This window comes from Coffea arabica, chromosome 1e, assembly GCF_036785885.1.
Source record: "Coffea arabica cultivar ET-39 chromosome 1e, Coffea Arabica ET-39 HiFi, whole genome shotgun sequence".
In the NCBI taxonomy this organism is placed as follows: Eukaryota; Viridiplantae; Streptophyta; class Magnoliopsida; order Gentianales; family Rubiaceae; genus Coffea; species Coffea arabica.
Window position 1 is genome coordinate 38568273 of NC_092311.1, and position 25213 is coordinate 38593485.

Genomic DNA, 25213 nt, shown 5'->3' on the forward strand with positions numbered 1-25213 from the left:
AAGTACTAAGTTGTTTATACTAATTGTCTTATTCAACCCAAAAAAAGAGGTAGCACTCAAAATCCTCCGCCATCACCCGTGTAAACAAGTGGAAGGATTCAAAGGCAAAATGAACAAGAATTCATCAAGTAGCCACAGGGCCAAGGCAGCCCAATCAAAAACCAATAAGCCAATAGGGAAAGTTTACCAAACTTTTCAACTTCCAACTACTAACCAGCTAACCAACCTTTCCCAGCTTCCCAGCTTCCATCTTTTCTCCTTTCCCCAAAATCTTGGCCATTCAAAAATATTTTAATAAAAAAAGCCATCTCTAAATATCTCAAAAAATAAAAAAATTACTACCACTAAACACACACCGAAAAGAAAATTTTAAACAAAAAACGAATTCGGTTGAATTATTATTTTTAGAAAATTTTATAGAAAAATATATTATAATAATTTAATGTGTGTAAGATAAAAAAATAATTAAAAAATATGTTCATGACAAATATCAAAATTTTTTTTATGAAAAATCATAATCCAAACAAAGAGTTGCGTTTTTTTTCAAATTTCGATAAAATTAATTGCAGAGAGGCATTCATCTGATTCAGTGGGGCTCAGGTAAAATAAGAATTATATTGTATTGAAAAAAAAGGTAAACAAGAAACCAGAAACGTAAAATCTAGACAAGCTCGTGTCTTCTCCTACATTCAAACCTTTTCCTACCGAACAAGACAAAGACTAGTTAGCAACGAACTCTCCGTCACGTTTCTTGATCATAGTTATTGACTGGCCAAAAAACCCCTTTTTCCCAGATAAAAAAGGAAATTACTGAAATAAAAAAGCAGAAAACAGAGGAATTCTCTGTTTTTTCTGCTTCAAATTTGAGATAATTATAGTGCAAAGACTCTTGCTTTCTGGTACTTTTTAGCTTCTTCTTTCTTGATTTGAGGTTTGTTTGCTTCCCCTCCTGTTTTAGCTTGTGGGTTTCCATTTTTTCTTGATATTTTGTTGGGAAAGTTGATGCTCTGTTGGTTACTGGAAAAGCAAAGAATTGAGTGAAAGCAAAGGAAACGATAAATTTTTTTTATTTTTCTTTTGCAAAAACTTGATTTATGAGCTCATTCTGTAGAGAGGGCGAGAAAATTTTAGCTGAAGTTTTAGCATTGTAGTCTTTTCATCATAGTTTCTGGATTTTAGTAGGAGAAATTTAAATTTTTATTTGTTTATATTATTTTTACTTCGGAGTGGGAAAAGTTGGGTTAATGATGTTTCTGTTATTTAGTATTGGCTTCATGCTTGGTAGAAATTTTGTAAGAAAGAAGAAACGAAAAAAAAAAAATGGTTCTATTGAAAAGAAGGTGCTTTCTGGAAATAATGCTTAGCATTCTACCGTACAAAGAGAGTTTGAATATCCCATTTGTGCAATGATGTGTTTTTGGACGGGTCGTATTAGAATACGAAAGTTTGCGACTCTGAAATTAATGATGTTGGAACTGAATGGAGGATTGCTTTTAATTGCTTGTTAAATTTTGGTTGAATCACATTCTTGTGTGCTGCATTATGTACTTGAGATCAATTGATGGTTGATCAGTCTTTTTTACTGTACTATTCTTTGGGGCTCAAATAAGTTCGTTATAGGACATACTAAGTGCTGATTGTTTGTCTCTTATGTGTAGAGAAGCTAAATTTGTGCTCTAGTGGATGTAGCATAATCAGTCTTTTGTATAATCCAAGTGTTTAGAAGTATGAGGATCTGTTGATTATCAGGTGTTAAAGATGGAAGAAAATGTAAATAGGATGGAAATCTGGGTACATTTGTATTTTGCTGCCTGCAGTTCCTTGCGTCTTTAGAATGGTGATTTTCCTCTGGCAAGCTGGTTTTAGGCTGTGATGCATTTAAGTTTGGCAACAGCATTCTGAATACCTATGAAGGGGAACATTTTTGCATGCTCATCCTTCAATAGTGGCTTTGTTATAAAGATTGAGATTATAATGGAATCAGGTTGAATAAAGAACAGGTTCTCGCTGATTGAGAATTAAAGGGTTACATGAATTCCTTAAGTATATCGGCATAAAATATTGGAGAATATAAGCTTCTGCAAGTAGGTGATTAACTGCGGTAACTTTTATGTAGAGTCCTATGAACACTAGTGGCACTCCGGAGAGAGACAAGATTTTAGCTATTTCATTTGATGGAATTCCATATTCTTGCGATGTTGCAAATATTATCTTTTCTTACCACAGAATGTAATTTCGCCTTGTGTTCTCATTATCTGGACAATAGGAACAACATGCAGAAACTTCGATTTTGCCTATTTTATGAAACAATAAATCAAATCTTCAATCTTAATAGTGTTCTTTATTTCTGAGATATCTTTTTCTAGATTACAATTATTTGCTGCAGGAAGTATCCATTCAGAAGCCTCTATTGCTGGATAGCTGTTTATTGGACATGACTATAAGTTCTCTTTGCGATCTTGAAGATTTACGTGGTTGATGTTGCCATCATTTTTCACTTTGTCCTTTTGTAGAAGTCTTCTTATCTGACAAGTGCTTCCTTCTTTTAAGTTAGCTTCTTTAATAGTATCTTTTTGGTTTTAAGCTGTTGAATTGGAGAGTGCTGCTTTTTGTGGGGTTGCAATGAAATACTTGTTGTCTTTCAGTAGGATTTGGTGTTTGTTCAAAATAGTTTGGGCTGTCTGAGATGTGTCAAATACCTCAAATGTTGCATTTCTAATGTTCATATCTGAGCATTCAATTTGTGTTGTATCTTTATTCCAGCTTGAGTTGTTGCATCCGCTTCCAAGATGTCAAGCTTGGAGGAGCCCATCAGTCTGGACAGGTTGCCAAGTTTGAGCAACATTGATCATCATAGGTTCTCCTCCAGTGCTTGCAGACCCAGAGGAGAGGATCTGGGAATGGGACACCGCTGGATTGAAGGGAGAAGCTGCAGCACATCCAACAGCTGCGAGTAAGTTTTTCACCATCATTTTATCTGTACTTGCTCTGGAGTGAGCTTTCTTAAATAAACTTTATCCTCCTGGCTTCATACCATTGACTGAAATCGTTCCAACTTAATCTATGTGCACGAGTGTGTTGCTTTATTCTTGTATAAACAGTTTCAGTTCCTATTGGAGTAATACCATTTGCCTGCTCTTTCCATAAAGACAGATCTGAGGAGATTTTTTCTATGATTTCTTGTTGCATTAATCAATAACTCACATTGTCCATTTTTATTCTTAAGACTCATGCTGCATGATATTGAGAGATGTCTGAAACATAACATGTTAGTGTTTTGGTTTTGTTCAGCAGCATTTTCATGTCTGAGTTAAATTGACGGTGATATTCAGTTAGATTGATTATCAGGTTGTAGCTACTTATTGGTATCTTGTCTTATAGTGCTCAAGGAATCTGAAAATACATGTTTTTTTGATTTACTTCCTCCTTCAGCATTCATAAGTGCAAGTCTCTTTACGTTTTTTTTAGAGGACTTGGTTTTTCCAGTAAATGAATACGAATGTCTTGTAATATGTCCAGGGAAGATTTTGAAGAGTACAACAGAGAGAATTTCATGTGGTGGAAGCAAAGAAGAGGCACATCACGAAGAGGGATCTCCAATGGAAGGACATTAAGTTTGGGCAGGAATCAAGTGCCAAATGGAAATATCAGTGACTCACTTTATTTGCCTGATGATCAATACAATTCCTGTAACTACAAATACACCATGGACATGCCAAATAAGGTGATTTGTTTAGAAAGTAATATTTTCTATATTTGTCCTGTAGACGTGATATATTTATCAAATATTTACCATTTCTGGATCTGATACTGTAAATGTGCTGGATCCTAATGAGCATCTAGCATGGTAAAAAGGGGAGCTAAAAGAAACAATTTTGCCCAATTATCTAATTAACATGGATTTGACTTTTACTCTATTCAGGTTCATTTCTTTTGTGCTATTCTTTGCAAGATTATGTTTTCCATTAGCTGATTTTTTCTTTCTGAATTGCAGTTACTCAGAGACATACCGAAGTATGTGAAGATAGTGGAAGTAGGCCCAAGGGATGGGTTGCAAAATGAGAAGAACATTGTCCCAACCTCCATAAAGGTTGAATTAATTCGAAAACTGGTGTCTTCTGGATTGGCTGTCATTGAAGCAACGAGTTTCGTTTCACCCAAATGGGTACCTCAGGTAATTCATTGTAATTGGTTAACATGTAAGAGGAAACTTTCTCTTAGTTGGAGTTCAGATCTCCCATGCTGGAGTAAACTCTTTTTTTTTTTTTTTTTTGTCTCCATTGATCCAATGTTGTATCAATGGTGTAATAATGAGTCATTATTTTGCAGAGACATTGTGTCTTTCTGTGACTACAGAACTTCCCTTTGAACATATAAAGAGTTACATTAACCTCTGCTGATATTTCAGATGGCCCTATAGGAACAGCAACATATAAGAGTGGTCAACATAACTTTTAAAACAGGGATGTTGTCTGAAATAAAAGAAATTTAGAAGTGATTGCTTGATATGTCTACTAATGTGTCAAAGAAAATAAACTGTTTGCAGTATGTCATAGACTATTCTGAACTGTGTCGACTAATTGGCCTATAAAAGTATAACAATCCCTTGCTTATAATAGTGATGTCGGTAAATAGGTGCTGGATTGTATGATGACAGAATTATTAGTCCAAGTTTTGACTCTCCACTTGTGGGAATGGGTAAGGATAATTGCACTTCCCAGCTCATTTTTACATTACAAACACTTTGTTGGGAGCCTGCCATGTAAATTTCTGTTGGCAAATAGTATTGCATCGTCTTCATCTTCATTGTCATTTGTGTGCTATTGTTTGGAATGCCCCCCCCCCCCCCCCCCCACAACAAAAAAAACACAAAAACCACCACCACCTTCTTTTTTCCTTCTTTAGTTGGAAGGTTCCTGTTGATATTTCTCTGACTCTTGGTTTTTCCTTTTCCCTTCTGAAATAGCTGTCAGATGCAAAGGAAGTAATGGAAGCAGTGAAGAATTTGGAGGGTACCAGGTTACCTGTGTTGACACCTAATTTAAAAGTGGGTAATACATATTTAAAGTAGCTGGTTTTGCACATTTTTTGGCTGCTTCTTTGTCATGTTAATCTTTCCTTGCTCTTGGTGTTACTACCCTTTAGGGCTTTGAAGCTGCTATTGCTGCTGGGGCAAAAGAAATAGCTGTCTTTGCATCAGCTTCAGAGTCTTTTTCAAAATCAAACATCAATTGTAGCATTGAGGAAAGTCTTACTCGTTATCGTGCTGTCACCCATGCTGCTCAAAAGCTTTCAATCCCGGTTCGTGGGTAAGGGTGCTCTCTCTCTCTCTCTCTCACATCAACTCCCTTTAACACTGCTCCATAAGTAAATGACTTGCATAGACTGTAAAAGATAGGTTCTGGAGATTATCTCACTACTTTCCCATCATGAGCTAGTTTGCTCTGAGACTTGTATGCTTTTACCTATACAGTGTAATGGTTTACATGCATGTTGCATTTATGGACTTTTCTATATCAGGAGAACACAAGGAATTTTGGTTTTATATATCCAATACCAGAAATATGTCCGTTGTATATCTCATAGTTGACTAATAAATAATTCAGTTTTACATTAATTATAAATTAGCTCACCAGAATACGACTTGTAAATATCTTTTTTTTTTTTTACTTTGAGTGGGTTTACCTCAATCCAGAGATTTTGGTTGTATGTAATTCTAGGATATGCAACTAGGTAGACAATCAATTAAAAAGGTTACCGTTGAGTAATCCCTTCTTGTGTTTAATGAGCATTACCATTTTGATTGCAATATCTATAGAGAATTTTCTTGAAAGAAATCACCCCTCTGTTTACATAAACTGTGAAATGATTCACCTATCCACCTTGGTTGGAGCACTTTCAAATTGATGTCTCTACATCTTGTGAAAGTGTAAAGGAAAAGTAAAGGAAAAACAGTTAACCGTTTATATATGGTCCATCATTTCCTTGTAGTAAAAGATACTGTTTGTTGAAGTGTTGAGGAAAAGTAAAAACAGATGAGCTAAGGTGTATCAATAGTTGGAAATTAAGTGGTTAATAGTCATTTGATAATTGTCTTGAGTTTGTAATTTCATGTTTTTTATGATTTATACATTGAGAGCAATATGCTTAAAAATTCATGTACATATGCTTAAAATTGGTAGGTATGTATCTTGTGTTATTGGATGCCCAGTTGAGGGAGCAGTTCCACCTTCCAAAGTCGCATATGTGGCAAAGGAACTTTATGACATGGGCTGCTTTGAGATCTCTCTTGGCGATACAATAGGAGTTGGTACACTAGGTATCAGTTATACTTTAGCCAAATAGTATTCTTAGTTTATATAATGACTTCAAATACATCATGAGCTCGCATATACTGATTCACAATGTTGTTTTCTTTACCCATTTTCATGTTCTTCTTGTTCTTTTTCATTTTCCCTCTGCAACTCTGTTAGCCAACAGGATACTGAGTCCTTGTGCTATTATTAGCATTTCATTGACTGTGAATGTAAAATGTGCGAGTATAATGCAACCATCGTATCCACTTTGAGGCCCATTTGTTTTCTTTTGATTAACCTTGTACTCGTCTTAGTCTGTCTATGTAATTTAGACTCTGGAAAAGAAGTATTTTTGTCTTGTTATTATACTTCTATCACGTTCTGATCACTGAATAGATTAGGTTGTTAAATGGTTCCAGTGTTCAGACGAGTCTTGGCATCTCTAATCCTAGGTTTTGCACTGGACAGGATGTCCAGAAATAGAACCAAATATATAGTTGGGTTATCTTAAATGATGTGGGTCGGGGGGAGGGAGTGTAAGTGAGAGGTCCCGGGTTTGAGACCTTCCACTTACACTTAAAAAAAAATGTCTAAAGAAAATTATGTGTAACGGTGGTCTTTAGGGACTGATAAGTCATTTCATAATCTTTTCCCACACTTCTTGTCCTGAGAAAATAATTCAATTCAATGAACATTCTGTAATAGTTTTCAACTAGGGATATTAGTTTGATGACCAAAATCAACCATACATGGAATAAGGATTGACAATTTAATCCCGTTTAATTGCACTTATACCTTACTACTTTCAATAAACCAAACAAGCCTATCATTCTGCACCTTTACTATTGTTCCTTCTAACTTTTTGGATTAACTTATCATTCTTTGCCTTTTCACTATCTATTAATTTTTGCGCCTAGGTACTGTTCTTCCAATGCTTGAAGCTGTCATGGTAGTTGTTCCTGTTGAGAAGCTTGCTGTCCACTTCCATGACACTTATGGGCAGTCCCTTCCAAATATACTGGTGTCTCTTCAAGTAAGTTACCTTTTTTTAGCACGATAAATGCAATAAGCATAGATTTTGATATCATGAGGATTGCTTCTGTCCATTGTCGGATAGTTGGAATTGTTTCATAGTGGGCAAATCTCTGAGATGCTAATTTTATTTTGTCTTTGACCATTGAATGTCCGATGAAAAGGTAGGGTAAGGAAGTTACATCCAGAACTGAGGGTTAGACACACCTTTCAGGCTTTCCATAAGCGATAAATTTTAACAAGGGCACACACCCTTGCTCATACTTTCACTCCCAGTCAAGGATAAATCAAGTGTTCAGAGATGAAGAGTGAAATATCAAGTGTAAGAAAGAGAGAAATGATGTGTAAGAAATGGGTAGTCAGATAAATAATCCTGTACTTAGGTTGTTGAAAAACACAGATACTAAAAGAACTTCACAAGGCTTTTGAGTTTCTGCAGATGCAGAACATTAATGTGATATGCCATTGTCAACAGATGGGAATTAGCACAGTGGATTCATCAGTGTCTGGTCTTGGAGGGTGCCCGTATGCCAAGGGAGCTTCAGGAAATGTAGCTACTGAGGATGTGGTATACATGCTGAATGGCCTTGGCATAAAAACGAATGTTGATCTGGGAAAGCTCTTACTGGCTGGAGAGTTCATCAACAAGCATTTGGGCCGCCAATCTGGGTCGAAAACTGCAATTGCTTTCAGCCGGAAAACGGCAGATGCTTCAAAGATATAAGGAACATCACATTAACATAATATTATACTCTATAAACGATAAAGCAAGGGGGAAATTTTGTTTTCTCCTCTTGCATTCTGATGTGTCTAGTAAGACTACCATGTTTTATACGAAAAGAAACTCAAAATGAAGAGCCATTCATTGTCTTCAGAATCATTGTATTGAGATCAGTTATATGCATATACAAAAAGTATTAGTACAAGGATAGAAGAAAAAAGGACATTGTCCTCAGAATCATTGTATTGAGATCAATTGTAAGAAGTATAGTACAAGAATAGAAGAGAAAAGAACAGCTGCATAATGATATAGCCATGCCACTATGTTATGCTCCTCGGTGGTGTATTTGGTTTTTCTTTCTTTTTTCTGCTTCTTTCGCAATCTGTTTCTGGTAATGCAGGTGGTAACATTTCTCTGCTCTGACTTGCATCAAACAAGCTGGGAATTGGGTTCCAATTGCATGGTTTCACGTTCAGTTAATTTAAGTTCTTGTTGCTGACTTTGTAGTATTTTTGCCAATTGATGGAATATTATTAATGGTCCCCAAACTTGTACAAATTGATTTTCAACTATATAATTTTGTCTTCAAATGGGTCCTTGCCCAACACTGGTAACGGGTAATTTTCACCTTGGTCCGCCATGAAGTTTCATTTAATCTCAATTTCCTTTAGGTTTGTATATTAGCCACTAGAGTATTTCTGGCTGTGCTAATGCCCAATTTATTGTGTAAAAAATATTGAAAAATTTCTTGCCACGACTTGTGCCCACACAAATTGCTTTTAGCAACATGGTTGTGCGTGTATGAATTTTTTTTTTTTTTTTGTCAACACAAGAGTGTCCGGATCTATTCTTACGGGACCCAACTAATTCCCTACGGCCCGAGAGAGGAGGCCCCACTCCACACCGGTTGTGCGCGTATGAAAGATCTTCACTAATGAGCAACCTGGGCGTTTTCTTGCAAAAGTATTGATTTCTATAATCATAAACAAGAGCCTCAATTCTACATGCATAAAGCTCATATATGAAGAATAGATAGGAATAAACATCTTCTTGGCATGCAAATAAAAGAATCATAAGTTAAAGAATTTTTTTTTTGGAACCAAAGGTAAAGTTGAGGTACATGTCATCAATTACAAATTTGTACACCAAAGAATTTTCAACCTTCAAGTTTATTATCATTACACTTGCCTTTTTATTAAGATATAAACATAATTAAATCAAGATCGACTATAATCCAATGATGAAATGGCCAAAGCTATTCTGATGCATAGAAGAGGGTCATTTTTTTGCAAGTGTAGAGCAACAGCCCTTTAGAAATTGAGTAAATCTTATATACTCTGACAGTGTATATACTATCACCGTTCGATTCATGATATATTCAAATTCAAATCTTGTATAGTTGTCATTCATCCAACGCTGATAGTGTATACACTGTCAGTGTAGGAAAGATTAATCCTTAGAAATTATACAAAACTGGGAGGAAAATCACTAAGAAGCTGTCTTGCACTTTAGCATTATGTATGGCATCTTGTTAATTTGAATATTTATGGACTCTGCTGTTCAAGCTTGCTGGCGCTGATGGCTAATGGTTTCTGCAAATACTTGCTATAAAATGACTATTTGCAATTGAAGACATCTAAGTGTAAAGGAAAACATTGGTGCTCACAAATTGATAATAGCAGAAAAGCAAGCAATTGACACAAAATAATGAGAACCAGAAAAGGCAGGAGAAAATTTGATAAACTAAATATGGAATACCGTAAAGGACTACTTATTTGAATTACTGCTTCCGTGTCATCAAGCATGAAGACAGCATTTCTTGCCCCAAAACAATATCAAGACCTTTGTGGTGTCTCTGTGTGCAATCTCTTTGTGCAATCACTCTGGAGTTGGAATAGACATCTCCAGGGTCAAGCAATTTTGCCATTTGCAATGCATATGCATGTTCACCCATCATGTATATGTACATCTCAACCAAAAACAGCTTATTATCTCAAGTTTGACACAAACATTTCATCAAATGCTTGATAACCTCAACAGGTGATCCAACAGAAACAAATGGACATTTTATCCTCCAAAGATCCGAATAGAATTGGATAAGACAATGGCCATAGAAAACCGGTAGCATACACAAGAAACATTCAGAAAATCAAAGATACTAACCTGTATTAATAAATCCCAATCTTTCAATCAAAAGAGGATGCTGATATAACCCCTAGTATCTTAGGATACTAGTGTATGTCAAAATTCCAGTTCATTCCAGTTGGAAACTCAGAGATGGTGTGCATGACATCGAAGACATTTCAATTATATAGTATGTATTGCGGATGTCTTAACCAACACAGAGACACACCTAGAGGGAGACATGGAGCATACTTTGTGAGATAAGGTAGTAAGGAGGCAGATGGTTGAGAAGTAGAAACATTTTCTGTTCCATTTATATCATGAAGTTGGGTGACCATAAGATACTAGTTTTCATTGAACCTGTTTTCACAGGAGGATGTCCTATTCAAGGTTGGTCTAAGATTGAGGATAGCTCTTGATATGAGAAGTGTGGATTTCAGGGACACATGTTGAATTGATGGAAGGCGAACCCTGAGAGTGAGTATAAACGTCATCAATATTAAAGGTTAATAGCAGCTGGCCATAATTTGATTGATCTAAGGTCGTTAGATGAGAACCATTTGATCCACACATGGATGTGACATTGGGGCAGGATAAATGCTTAGAAACAGGCATAACTCCACTACTATAATTTTCATGATCCTTCCTAATCATGTTACTATTTGGATTTGTCATAGAGTGGAGGTTGAGACCAATTAGATGAGTGTTATTTCCTGAGGTCTGAATATCTGCATATGCACTGTCAGAATGCATATGCATTGCATTAGCAGGATGAGCCTGAGAAAACAGCAGGTTTCTTGATAACTCTTCACATTGTTCTATTATGTGAGAGCTGTTTGGGTTCCTTTTGAATGAAGTCTCAGCATTGTAACATTCATCAAACCATTTATCTACTAAACTAAACCTTTAACTTGGATTCCTTTTTCTTTTCATCTTAATGACAGTAGCAGTAAGGAAATATGACTAATTGCAGCTAATGAAGAGTGTAAAACTAAGTTATATATATGAAGTCCAAACTGCTAGATACAACCAGTTGAACAAGAGATACAAATGTGAGACTAATTGTATGAATTTGTCGTATTCGACGAATGACAAATCAGAGTGATTAAATAATAAAAGGCAGAATGTGAAGAAGAAAAGTGATATAAAGCATACATTCAGCAGAATTTAACGGTTAAATAGCAGAACATAGAACCTGTGAACTCACAACCTATGAACTTAATACTCATACGGGAACTCATGGTTGCAGAACTTAGAACCCCAGTTACAGCAAACAGAAAATTATCCAATCTAGAACCCAGCAGACTTTCGTGGTTAAATACCAGAACGTAGAACCTGTGAACTGACAACCTACGAACTTAATACTCATAAGGGAACTCATGGCTACAGAACTTAGAACCCCAGTTACAGAACTCCAATTACAGCGAAGACAAAATTATCCAATCTGTTGAATACTTGTAGGGCAAACAATTAGCCAAAGAGAAACAGTAATTACCTTTAGCAGGAAAGCTTGCAAATGTAAAAGTAGAAGGACCATGAAGCTGAGCAGTATTGCTTCCTAATGTATAAGGACACAAACTTTGTGAGTTGTAACTCTTGATCATTTGCCAACTGGCCAACAAACTGATAAATAGAAGTAACTGAACAAGATACACAAAGTCACAAACTAATTGTTTGAATTTATCATATTCAACTAATGAGACTGATTAAATACTAAAACAAAATGCAAGGAAAAAAAACATTTAAGTGAAACCAAACGAAGTTACAACTAAAAAACTATCACTAACTTATGAAACACAATAAAAGTTTTGGAGAAAAATTGCAGCACACATTGAAAGACTGAAGAGAGTGACCTGAAATTGAAACAACTGTTGAATAGAAATCTGTGAACGCTGAATAAGAAGTTCTTATGCATCAATTCTTTCACAGTGCAATTAAATCCCTGTAGAAATTTGGCAACCAAAATAAAAAGTATACAGAGTATCCAATCTCTTTAATACTCGTAGAGAAAAAAAGGGTTAAAAACAAAAAAGTCTCCTATGGTATACCTAATACACAGAAAATTCCCCCATGATTTCAAAACATACAAAATGACACCTCATGTTTCAAACTAAATTATAAACTAACAGAATTCGTTAAATTTAACGAAAATGACGGTCTCGGCCTTTAAACTTACTGGATTCCGTTAAGTTTACCGGATTCTGTTAAGTTTAACATTAAGTTTACCGAATTCCGTTAAATTTAATGAATTTTGTTAGTTTACAATTTAGTTTAAAACATGACGTGTTGTTTTGTATGTTTTAAAATCACGGGGGATTTTTTTGTGCATTAGGTATACCACAAGGTACTTTTTTATTTTTAACCTAGAAAAAAATTAAACACAAAAAATGAGTAGTTACCTTTAGTAGGAATGGTTGCAGAGGAAAAGAAGGAAGAAGCGTGGAGTTTTTTGTGAGCAGTATTTGTGTTCCTAATGTATAAACATACAAATTTTATGAGTTGTTAAAGATTTTTCTTTCATTCTTGATAATTTGCCAACTGGCCAACAAAAAGGAAAATAAAAGGACAAACCTATATCCCTAACAATGCTATAAGCCATCATGAACACAATAGATAATGACACAAAGTTGATGAATTGTTAGAGATTTTTCTTTCAATCTTGATAATTTCTCAACTGGGGAACAAAAAGGAAGACAAAAGGACAAACTTATATCCATAGTAATGAATAGAAATCATACTTCATACTTAACTCTTTTTGGAACAATCCCACGGTTGAGATACGGATAAGCAGCCATAATTTAGGGAAAAATCGTCAAATTATTGACCAAGTGGTGGAGGAGTTCAATTGGTATTTTTGTTCCTCTAAACTAAAAGGAAAAGAAAGCCATCATTTAGGGGAAAAAATCATCAAGTTGTTGACCAACTGTTGGAGGAGTTGAAGCCGTATTTTTCTTCATTCGAACCAGAAAGAAAACTAAGGAGAAAGAAAGGAATCGAAAACAGAGAGAGAGCAATAGAGGAGAAAAAGTAGAGCTGAACATGAAGACAATGAAATTTACAAACATATTTGTTGTGGTTCAAAGATGAGATAAAGTGCGATTCGGAATCACAAGGGCAAGCGTAATTTAGGCAAAAAACTCATCAAATTTTTGACCGTTTGTTGCAGTAGCTCATCTGCTATCATGCTTCTTCTGAAGCAAAAATAAAACAAAACGGAAACACTACTAAAGAGAGGACAAGAATGGTAGGCAAAAAGTCAGAAACAACCCTAAACTGTTGGCTACTATTTTGAGAGCTTTTTTTTTCCACTAGACAGAGTAGTAATTTTATCTAAAAAGACAAAAATGTCCTCAAGGATGACGTACTATTTGGAGAAGTACTCAACATTCCCAAGGCATAAACGGAAACAAAATTTTCTCCCTCCCTTCCTGCCGTCATGTGGATCAATCGAAACATACAATCCTTAGATTTTTCTATGTGTGTAAGAAATCTGTTGAATACTTGTAAGGAAAAAAATTAGCCAAAGAGAAATAATAATTACCTTTAGCAGGAAAGCTTACAGATGTAAAAGTAGAAGGATCGTGAAACTGAGCAGTAGTGCTTCCTAATGTATAAGGACACAAACTTTATGAGTTGTTAGAGATACTTCTGTAACTCTTGATCATTTGCTAACTGGCCAACAAACTAGTAAATAGAAGCAACTGAACAAGATACAAAAGTCACAAACTAATTGTTTGAACTTATCATATTCAACTAATGAGACCAATTAAATACTAAAAGGCAAAATGCAAAGAAAAAAAACATTCACTTGATAAGTGATAAGTGAAACCAAACGAACTTACAACTGAAAAACTATCACTAACGTATGAAACATAATAAAAGTTAGAGAGAAAAATTGCAGTACATACTGAAGGACTGAAGAGAGTGACCTGAAATTGAAACAACTGTTAAATAGAAGTTTGTAAATGCTAAATAAGAAACTCTTCTGCACCAATTCTTTCATAGTGCAATTAAACCCCTGCAGAAATTTGGCAATCAAAATAAAAAGTATACAGATTATCCAATCTCTTTAATACTCGTAGCGGAAAAAATAAGACACTGAAAAAGAGTAATTACTTTTAGTAGGAAAGGATGCAGAGGAAAAGGAGGAAGAAGAGTAGAATTTTTTGTAAGCAGTATTTGTATTCCTAATGTATGAACACACAAACTTTATGAGTTGTTAAAGATTTTTCTTTCACTCTTGATAATTTGCCAACTGGCCGACAAAAAGAAAAACAAAAAGACAAACCAATATCCCTAGCAATATTATTAGCCATTATGAACACAATAGATAACGACACAAAATTGATGAATTGTTAGAGAATTTTCTTTCAATCTTGATAATTTCTCAACTAGGGAACGAAAAAGGAAAACAAAAGGACAAACCTATGTCCCTAGTAATGGATAGAAATCATACTTCATACTTGACTCTTCAAGAACAATCCCACAGTTGGGATATGGATGAGCAACCATAATTTAGGGGAAAAAATCGTCAAATTGTTGACCAAATAGTGGAGGAGTTCAATTGGTATTTTTGTTCCTCTGAACCAGAAGGAAAAGAAAGCCAACATTTAGGGGAAAAAATTGTCAAGTTGTCGACCAACTGTTGGAGGAGTTGAAGTCATACTTTTATTCATCCGAACCAGAAGAAAACGAAGGAACAAGAAAGGAATCGGAAACACACACACAGAGAGAGAGAGAGAGCAACGGAGGAGAAAAGGTAGAGTTAAACATGAAGACAATGAAATCTGTAAATATATTTGTTGTGGTTCAAAGATGAGATAAAGTGCGGTTCAGAATCACAAGCGCAAGCATAATTTAGGCGAAAAACTCATCAAATTTTTGATCGTTTGTAGCAGTAGCTCAGCTGCTATGATGCTTTTTCTGAAGCAGAAAGAAAAGAAGTGAAAACACTACCAAAGAGAGGACAAGAATGGTAGGCAAAAAGTCAGAAACACCCCTTAATTGTTGGCTACTGTTTTTAGAGCTTTTATTTTCCACTGGACAGAGTAGTAATTCTATCTAAAAAGGCAAAAATGTCCTCGAGAATGATGTACTATTTGGAGAAGTAATCAGCATTCCCAGGGCATAAACGGAAGCAAAATTTTCTCCCTCCCCTCTTGGCGCCATGTGGATCAACGTGAGCATTGAATCCTTAGATTTTTCTATATATGTAAGAAATCTATTGAATACTCATAGGGGAAAAAATTAGTCAAAGGGAAACAGTAATTACCTTTAGTGAGATGTAAAAGTAGAAGGACCGTGAAACTGAGTACTACTGCTTCCTAATGTATAAGGACACAAACTTTGTGAGTTGTTAGAGATAGTTCTATAACTCTTGGTCATTTGCCAACTGGCCAACAAACTAGAAAATAGAAGCAACTGAACAAGATATACAAAGCCACAAACTAATTGTTTGAACTTATCATATTCAACTAATGAGACCAATTAAATACTAAAAGGCAAAATGCAAGGAAAAAAAAACATTCACTCGATAAGTGATAAGTGAAACCAAACGAACTTACAACTGAAAAACTATCACTAACGTATGAAACATAATAAAACTTAGAGAGAAAAATTGCAGCACATACTGAAGTACTGAAGAGAATGACCTGAAATTGAAACAACTGTTAAATGGAAGTTTGTAAATGCTAAATAAAAAACTCTTCTGCACCAATTCTTTCACAGTGCAATTAAACCCCAGCAGAAATTTGGCAATCAAAATAAAAAGTATACAGATTATCCAATCTCTTTTTTAGACATAGAAAATGAGTAGTTACCTTTAGTAGGAAAGGTTGCAAAAGAAAAGGAGAAAAAGTGTGGAATTTTTTGTCAGCAGTATTTCTGTTCCTAATGTACAAATATACAAATTTTATGAGTTGTTAAAGATTTTTCTTTCATTGTTGATAATTTGCCTACTGACCAATAAAAAAGAATACAAACGGACAAACATATATCCCTAACAATGCTATAAGCCATCCTGAACACAATAGATAACGACACAAAATTGATGAATTGTTAGAAAATTTTCTTTCGATCTTGATAATTTCTCAATTGGAGAACGAAAAGGAAGACAAAATGACAAACCTATATCCCTAGTAAGGAATAAAAATCATACTTCATAATTGACTCTTTCTGGAACAATCTCACGGTTGGGATATGGATGAGCAGCCATAATTTAGAGGAAAAAATCATCAAATTGTTGGCCAAGTGGTGGAAGAGTTCAAGTGGTGTTTTTGTTCCTCTGAATTAGAAGGAAAAGAAAGCCATCATTTAGGGGAAAAATCGTCAATTTGTTGACCAACTGTTGGAAGAGTTGAAGGTACTTTTCTTCATCTGAACCAGAAGGAAAGTGAAGGAGAAAGAAAGGAATTGGAAACAGAGAGAGAGCGACAGAGGAGAAAACGTAGAGCTGAATATGAAGACAAAGAAATCTACAAGCATATTGGTTGTGGTTCAAAAACGAGATAAAATACGGTTCGGAGTCACAAGGGTAAGCGTAATTTAGGCAAAAAACTCAACAAAATTTTTTGACCGTTTGTAGCAGTCGTTCATCTGCTATCATGTTTCTTCTGAAATAGAAAGAAAACAAAGCAGAAACACTACCAAAGAGAAGACAAGAATGGTAGGCAAAAAGTTAGAAACACCCCTAAACTGTTGGCCATTATTTTGAGTGTCTTTTTTTCCCACTGGAAAGAGTAGTTATTTTATCTAAAAGGGCAAAAATGTCCTCAAGAATGATGTACTGTTTGAAGAAGTAATCAACATTCCCATGGTATAAACGAAAGCAAAATTTTCTCCCTCCCTTCCTACCGCCATATGGATCAACCTGAGCCTAGAAGTCTTAGGTTTTTCTATATATGTAAGAAATCTGTTGAACACTCGTAGGGTAAAAAATTAGCCAAAGAGAAATAGAAATTACCTTTAGCAGAAAAGATTGCAGATGTAAAAGTAGAAGGACCGTGAAACTAAGCAGTATTGCTTCCTAATGTATAAGGTCATAAACTTTGTGAGTTGTAACTCTTGATCATTTGCCAACTGGCCAACAAACTTGTAAATAGAAGCAACTGAACAAGATATACAAAACCACAAACTAATTTTTGTAACTTATCACATTCAACTAATGAGACTGATGCAATACTAAAAGGCCAAATGAACTTACAACTGAAAAACTATTACCAACATATGAAATACAATAAAAGTTAGGGAGAAAAATTGCAGCACATACTGAAGGACTGGAGAGAGTGATCTGAAATTAAAGCAACTACTGCATGGAAGTCTATGAACGCTAAATAAAAAGCTCTTCTACACCAATTCTTTTATAGTGCAATTAAACCCCTGCAGAAATTTGGCAACCAAAACAAAAAGTATACAGAGTATCCAGCCTCTTTAATACTCATAGGGGAAAATTTTAGATATAGAAAATGAGTTGTTACCTTTTGTAGGAAAGGTTGCAGAAAAAAAGGAGGAAGAAGCATGGAGTTTTTTGTGAGTAGTATTTGTGTTTCTAATGTATAAACACACAAACTTTATGAGTTGTTAAAGATTTTTCTTTCGCTATTGATAATTTGCCTACTGGCCAACAAAAAGGAAAACAAAAGGACCAACTTATAGCCCTAACAATCCTATTAGCCATCATGAACACAATAGATAAGTCACAAAGTTGATGAATTGTTACAGATTTTTCTTTCAATCTTGATAATTTATCAACTAGGGAACGAAAATGAAGACAAAAGGGCAAACCTATATCCCTGGTAAGAATAGAAATTGTATTTCATACTTCACTCTTTTTGGAACAATCTCGTGATTGGGATATGCATGAGCCGCCATAATTTAGGGAAAAAATCATAAAATTGTTGGCCAAGTGGTGAAGGAGTTCAAGTGGTGTTTTTGTTCCTCTGAACTAGAAGGAAAAAAAGGCCATCATTTAGGGGGGAAATTATCAATTTGTTGACCAACTATTGGAGGAGTTGAAGTGGTACTTTTCTTCATCCGAACCAGAAAGAAAATGAATGAGAAAGAAAGGAATCGGAAATAGAGAGAGAGCGACAGAGGAGAAAAAGTAGAGCTGAACAAGAATACAAAGAAACCTACAAGCATATTGGTTGTGGTTCAAAAACGAGATAAAATGCGGTTCGAAATCACAAGGGCAAGCGTAATTTAGGCAAAAAACTCAACAAAAATTTTTGACCGTTTGTAGCAATAGCTCATCTGCTATAATGTTTCTTCTGAAATAGAAAGAAAACAAAGCGGAAACACTACTAAAGAGAAGACAAGAATGGTAGGCAAAAAGTTAGAAACACCCCTAAACTGTTGGCCACTATTTTGAGTGTCTGTTTTTCCCACTAGAAAGAGTAGTTATTTTATCTAAAATGGCAAAACTGCCCTCAAGAATGACGTACTGTTTGGAGAAGTAATCAACATTCCCACGGCATAAACGGAAGCAAAATTTTCTCCCTCCCCTCCTACCGCCATATGGATCAACCTGAGCCTAGAAGCCTTAGGTGTTTCTATATATGTAAGAAATCTATTGAATATTCGTAGGGCAAAAAATTAACCAAAGAGAAATAGTAATTACCTTTAGCAGAAAAGATTGCGGATGTAAAAGTAGAAGGACCGTGAAACTGAACAGTATTGCTTCCTCATGTATAAGGACACAAACTTTGTGAGTTGTAACTCTTGATCATTTGCCAACTGCCCAACAAACTGGTAAATAGAAGCAACTGAACAAGATATACAAAACCACAGACTAATTTTTGTAACTTATCATATTCAACTAATGAGACTGATCCAATACTAAAAGGCCAAACGAACTTACAACTGAAAAACTATCACTAACATATGAAACACAATAAAAGTTAGGGAGAAACATTGTAGCACATACTGAATGACTAGAGAGAGTGACCTGAAATTGAAGCAACTACTGAATGGAAGTCTGTGAACGCTAAATAAGAAGCTCTTCTGCACCAATTCTTTCATAGTGCAATTAAACCACTGTGAAAATTTGGCAACCAAAATAAAAAGTATGTAGATTCTCCAATCTCTTTAATACTAGTAGGGAAAAAATAGACATAGAAAATGAGTAGTTACCTTTAATAGTAAAGGTTGCAAAGGAAAAGGAAGAAGAAGTGTATAGTTTTTTGTGAGCAGTATTTGTGTTCCTAATGTATAAACATACAAACTTTATGAGTTGTTAAGGATTTTTCTTTTACTGTTGATAATTTGCCTACAAGCCAACAAAAAGGAAAACAAAAGGACCAACTTATAGCCCTAACAATCCTATTAGCCATCATGAACACAATAGATAAGTCACAAAGTTGATGAATTGTTACAGATTTTTCTTTCAATCTTGATAATTTATCAACTAGGGAACGAAAATGAAGACAAAAGGGCAAACCTATATCCCTGGTAAGAATAGAAATTGTATTTCATACTTCACTATTTTTGGAACAATCTCGTGATTGGGATATGCATGAGCCGCCATAATTTAGGGAAAAAATCGTAAAATTGTTGGCCAAGTGGTGAAGGAGTTCAAGTGGTGTTTTTGTTCCTCTGAACTAGAAGGAAAAAAAGGCCATCATTTAGGGGGAAAATTATCAATTTGTTGACCAACTATTGGAGGAGTTGAAGTGGTACTTTTCTTCATCCGAACCAGAAAGAAAATGAATGAGAAAGAAAGGAATCGGAAATAGAGAGAGAGCGACAGAGGAGAAAAAGTAGAGCTGAACAAGAATACAAAGAAACCTACAAGCATATTGGTTGTGGTTCAAAAACGAGATAAAATGCGGTTCGAAATCACAAGGGCAAGCGTAATTTAGGCAAAAAACTCAACAAAAATTTTTGACCGTTTGTAGCAATAGCTCATCTGCTATAATGTTTCTTCTGAAATAGAAAGAAAACAAAGCGGAAACACTACTAAAGAGAAGACAAGAATGGTAGGCAAAAAGTTAGAAACACCCCTAAACTGTTGGCCACTATTTTGAGTGTCTGTTTTTCCCACTAGAAAGAGTAGTTATTTTATCTAAAATGGCAAAACTGCCCTCAAGAATGACGTACTGTTTGGAGAAGTAATCAACATTCCCACGGCATAAACGGAAGCAAAATTTTCTCCCTCCCCTCCTACCGCCATATGGATCAACCTGAGCCTAGAAGCCTTAGGTGTTTCTATATATGTAAGAAATCTATTGAATATTCGTAGGGCAAAAAATTAACCAAAGAGAAATAGTAATTACCTTTAGCAGAAAAGATTGCGGATGTAAAAGTAGAAGGACCGTGAAACTGAACAGTATTGCTTCCTCATGTATAAGGACACAAACTTTGTGAGTTGTAACTCTTGATCATTTGCCAACTGCCCAACAAACTGGTAAATAGAAGCAACTGAACAAGATATACAAAACCACAGACTAATTTTTGTAACTTATCATATTCAACTAATGAGACTGATCCAATACTAAAAGGCCAAACGAACTTACAACTGAAAAACTATCACTAACATATGAAACACAATAAAAGTTAGGGAGAAACATTGTAGCACATACTGAATGACTAGAGAGAGTGACCTGAAATTGAAGCAACTACTGAATGGAAGTCTGTGAACGCTAAATAAGAAGCTCTTCTGCACCAATTCTTTCATAGTGCAATTAAACCACTGTGAAAATTTGGCAACCAAAATAAAAAGTATGTAGATTCTCCAATCTCTTTAATACTAGTAGGGAAAAAATAGACATAGAAAATGAGTAGTTACCTTTAATAGTAAAGGTTGCAAAGGAAAAGGAAGAAGAAGTGTATAGTTTTTTGTGAGCAGTATTTGTGTTCCTAATGTATAAACATACAAACTTTATGAGTTGTTAAGGATTTTTCTTTTACTGTTGATAATTTGCCTACAAGCCAACAAAAAGGAAAACAAAAGGACCAACTTATAGCCCTAACAATCCTATTAGCCATCATGAACACAATAGATAAGTCACAAAGTTGATGAATTGTTACAGATTTTTCTTTCAATCTTGATAATTTATCAACTAGGGAACGAAAATGAAGACAAAAGGGCAAACCTATATCCCTGGTAAGAATAGAAATTGTATTTCATACTTCACTATTTTTGGAACAATCTCGTGATTGGGATATGCATGAGCCGCCATAATTTAGGGAAAAAATCGTAAAATTGTTGGCCAAGTGGTGAAGGAGTTCAAGTGGTGTTTTTGTTCCTCTGAACTAGAAGGAAAAAAAGGCCATCATTTAGGGGGAAAATTATCAATTTGTTGACCAACTATTGGAGGAGTTGAAGTGGTACTTTTCTTCATCCGAACCAGAAAGAAAATGAATGAGAAAGAAAGGAATCGGAAATAGAGAGAGAGCGACAGAGGAGAAAAAGTAGAGCTGAACAAGAATACAAAGAAACCTACAAGCATATTGGTTGTGGTTCAAAAACGAGATAAAATGCGGTTCGAAATCACAAGGGCAAGCGTAATTTAGGCAAAAAACTCAACAAAAATTTTTGACCGTTTGTAGCAATAGCTCATCTGCTATAATGTTTCTTCTGAAATAGAAAGAAAACAAAGCGGAAACACTACTAAAGAGAAGACAAGAATGGTAGGCAAAAAGTTAGAAACACCCCTAAACTGTTGGCCACTATTTTGAGTGTCTGTTTTTCCCACTAGAAAGAGTAGTTATTTTATCTAAAATGGCAAAACTGCCCTCAAGAATGACGTACTGTTTGGAGAAGTAATCAACATTCCCACGGCATAAACGGAAGCAAAATTTTCTCCCTCCCCTCCTACCGCCATATGGATCAACCTGAGCCTAGAAGCCTTAGGTGTTTCTATATATGTAAGAAATCTATTGAATATTCGTAGGGCAAAAAATTAACCAAAGAGAAATAGTAATTACCTTTAGCAGAAAAGATTGCGGATGTAAAAGTAGAAGGACCGTGAAACTGAACAGTATTGCTTCCTCATGTATAAGGACACAAACTTTGTGAGTTGTAACTCTTGATCATTTGCCAACTGCCCAACAAACTGGTAAATAGAAGCAACTGAACAAGATATACAAAACCACAGACTAATTTTTGTAACTTATCATATTCAACTAATGAGACTGATCCAATACTAAAAGGCCAAACGAACTTACAACTGAAAAACTATCACTAACATATGAAACACAATAAAAGTTAGGGAGAAACATTGTAGCACATACTGAATGACTAGAGAGAGTGACCTGAAATTGAAACAACTACTGAATGGAAGTCTGTGAACGCTAAATAAGAAGCTCTTCTGCACCAATTCTTTCATAGTGCAATTAAACCACTGTGAAAATTTGGCAACCAAAATAAAAAGTATGTAGATTCTCCAATACTTTAATACTAGTAGGGAAAAAATAGACATAGAAAATGAGTAGTTACCTTTAATAGTAAAGGTTGCAAAGGAAAAGGAAGAAGAAGTGTATAGTTTTTTGTGAGCAGTGTGACGCCCCGAAAAGAATGAGTGTGAGAACCCGAAAATTTTCTAATTTTCTAGTGTTTATTTTATTTAATCGCCCGCATTTTCTACATTTTCTTTATTAGAAAAATTCCTCAGATAAAGTTTATGAGCAAAGATAGTTTGAAAATGATTTTTCTAGTATCGGTTAATTTTTGAGAAATTAAAAGCGTATTTTGAACGTGGGACCCGCAAGTGCGGTAAATGCATTATATTTTTGACAACTTGTTGGAAATTTGTATTAAGTGATATTATTTTACAAAGTGTTAAGATATTTGTATTGGAGAGACAAAAAGATAAGTTTTAAACCTAAAGGTGACAAGTGTCACCATTTGATTGGGCTTACCTTAAGACCTTTCTTACCATTGACTTAAATAACCAAAAATGACCCAAAATATCTTCATTTCTAAGCTTCATATGGCCGACCACCTTCAAGCAATAAGGGAAGAAAAGCTCTCCAATTTCTTTGCTCCAAGCTTGCTTAATCTTCACTTTTAACCGTTTAATTTTAGTTTTACTCCATAAAACCTCTTCACTTAGTGTTTGTGAGTTGTTTGGTGGAGTTGTTTGGAAAGTTAAGGTGACCAATAGCTCTCTCTCTCTTGTGTTCAAGGTAAGTTGTGAAGAACCACCCTCCTCCCTTAATTGATGCTTAAATCATGCTTAGAGGTTGTATGAGATGCAATTTTATGGATTAAATCTTGAGTTTTGGTTGAATGATGAAGTTTTATTATTTTTGGGGATTTTTCTGTTTTAAATAAGCATGATTGTGTGGCTATCTATGATGATTGAAAATGGTCTATAATGACCTAAGGAGGTGGGAAAAGTGATTAATTGCAACCAATTTCTGTTTTGGAAGAAAATTGAAAAACCTAGGGTTTTTAAGGGAGCATTCTGTCCGAATTTTTAGCTCCTAGTTAGAGGCCGAATTGGCCTTGGCTTAAAACATGAAAGTTGTAGGGAATGATATTTTAAATGTGCCTACGAAATTTCAGATCAATCGGAGTAGTGTAGAATGAGATAAGTCGAAATTACTATTGCTGTTCTGGGTTTACCCGAAATTGAGAACTGTGCCTGTAATTGGTTGTTTTGGCTGGAATTGCTTCCGAATTGGTTGTTGAGGCCTTCTGATGAAATTTATCTCTGTTTCTTATCTTTCAGCTGGTTTTGGAATTTCTGGATTTGGACTTGGAGAGCCTGAGTTATGATATTTCCGCTAGAATGCGTTCTGTGAATCTATTTTTGTGATTCTGGAATAGTTTCTTGCATTTTTGACCTGGTTACACTCGAAACTGGGTTGAGTGACCTTCTGTAATATTGTAGCCCTGTCTTTTAGCTTCGAAACGGTGTATCTTTCACCTTCATCCGACAATCGTAGCGCCTTTGGTACCATTACCGCAAAATGACGTCAAAACTGTTTTTCTGGTTTTGAGCTTAACTTTCATTTTCGGACTTTTCCCTAGCTTGACTTGTACTAGTACTACTTGGAGCTTGCTGAATGGCTATGAGATGAACTTGTTGTTGTGTGTGTACCTTTGGGACTGGCTGAGGAAATAATGAAGCCTTGATGGCTGGAAAAGTAAAGAAATTTAGGGGAAGTGCTGTCCGAACTTTGAAGGGATTTGTTTGCATTGAGTTGTGATCTAAGACTCGGATTTGAGCAAGGCAATGATATATGATGGATGGTTTCTAAGCCATGGAGGTGAGTGACCCTAAACTATTTCCAAAGTACTTGTGAAATGTTTCTTACATTAGTTACTTTTGAACTGTTTCCAAAGCTACTTTTGAACTGTTTTCTTGCATATCATGCGTGCTTATATGAAAGTGTTCCTTGTTTGATATATTTCCTTGACTAATTGGCTTGTTATTATGGATTGATAATGTATTAAGTGCTTTCAATGATTGTTAAAACGAGTTTTCTGGGCGAGTGTGTACTTTATCGCACTCAACCTAAATAAATGTGAAATTTTCATGATTAATGATTAAATGCTACTTGCGCATGAATGTAAGCCTTTTTGGGCTGAACTGGCCATTGCCCCTTGTTACCGGTCGTCTCGAGCCAGAAACGGACTCGGTCGGGCGATTAGGGACCTGGGTGAACGTTTGGTATACTCGAGTATTACCTTTGTAGGTTGGTGGAGGTTGGTGGAAAATGATGCAATTTCAAATGAAAAAGAAAAGGAAATGACAGGAGAACGAACGTATCTTTTCATGAATGTTACTATCGCTTTCCATTGTACATGTTTCTTGAATTATTGATACTCCATATTTAATGTTTTGTAAATGTCGTAATTGTTTCTGGACTTATCATTTGATTTATGACATCATTGAAAATAAATATTGTTAAACCGATTTGATTACTGATTTTCCGGTTACTCGCTGAGCTTCTAGCTCACCCCAAAAATATTTTATTCCCCTCCACAGGGCTCAAAGCGAAGGAAGGCTTGTAGTACTTGTGCGCGTGATTGGATGGCCTTTATGTTGTACAGTTTGGATTTGGAATCATTTAGTTGGGAATTGTTTCCGCT

At 35.3% G+C, this 25213-nt stretch overlaps 2 protein-coding genes across 18 annotated transcripts; one reads left to right on the forward strand and one right to left on the reverse strand.

Moving 5' to 3' along the window:
* The first annotated feature begins 616 nt into the window (after window positions 1-616).
* LOC113703134 (hydroxymethylglutaryl-CoA lyase, mitochondrial) lies at window positions 617-8382 on the forward strand. 2 transcript variants are annotated; one of them, XM_027224407.2, is made up of 9 exons: window positions 617-899; window positions 2764-2953; window positions 3520-3724; window positions 3995-4174; window positions 4967-5047; window positions 5146-5309; window positions 6183-6319; window positions 7214-7329; window positions 7804-8382. In XM_027224407.2, the coding sequence occupies exons 2-9, from the start codon at window positions 2790-2792 to the stop codon at window positions 8050-8052; spliced, it is 1296 nt and encodes a 431-aa protein (XP_027080208.2). In that variant the 5' UTR covers window positions 617-899; window positions 2764-2789; the 3' UTR covers window positions 8053-8382. The 2 variants fall into 2 exon arrangements, with proteins under 2 accessions (XP_027080208.2, XP_027080200.2); XM_027224399.2 differs by having other exon boundaries at window positions 619-931.
* Window positions 7672-22465, reverse strand: LOC140009539 (uncharacterized). 16 transcript variants are annotated; one of them, XM_072055410.1, is made up of 7 exons: window positions 16331-17642; window positions 15446-15497; window positions 13715-13777; window positions 12573-12643; window positions 12027-12115; window positions 11669-11731; window positions 7672-8038 (listed from the first exon to the last, which is right to left on the reverse strand). In XM_072055410.1, exons 1-6 carry the CDS (start codon window positions 16385-16387, stop codon window positions 11671-11673), a joined length of 393 nt encoding a protein of 130 aa, XP_071911511.1. In that variant the 5' UTR covers window positions 16388-17642; the 3' UTR covers window positions 7672-8038; window positions 11669-11670. The 16 variants fall into 16 exon arrangements, 5 of the variants coding, with proteins under 5 accessions (XP_071911511.1, XP_071911514.1, XP_071911509.1 ...); XM_072055413.1 differs by having other exon boundaries at window positions 9808-11813; XM_072055408.1 differs by lacking the exon at window positions 16331-17642 and adding an exon at window positions 17649-22465 and having other exon boundaries at window positions 9808-12115.
* Window positions 22466-25213: the final 2748 nt, after the last annotated feature.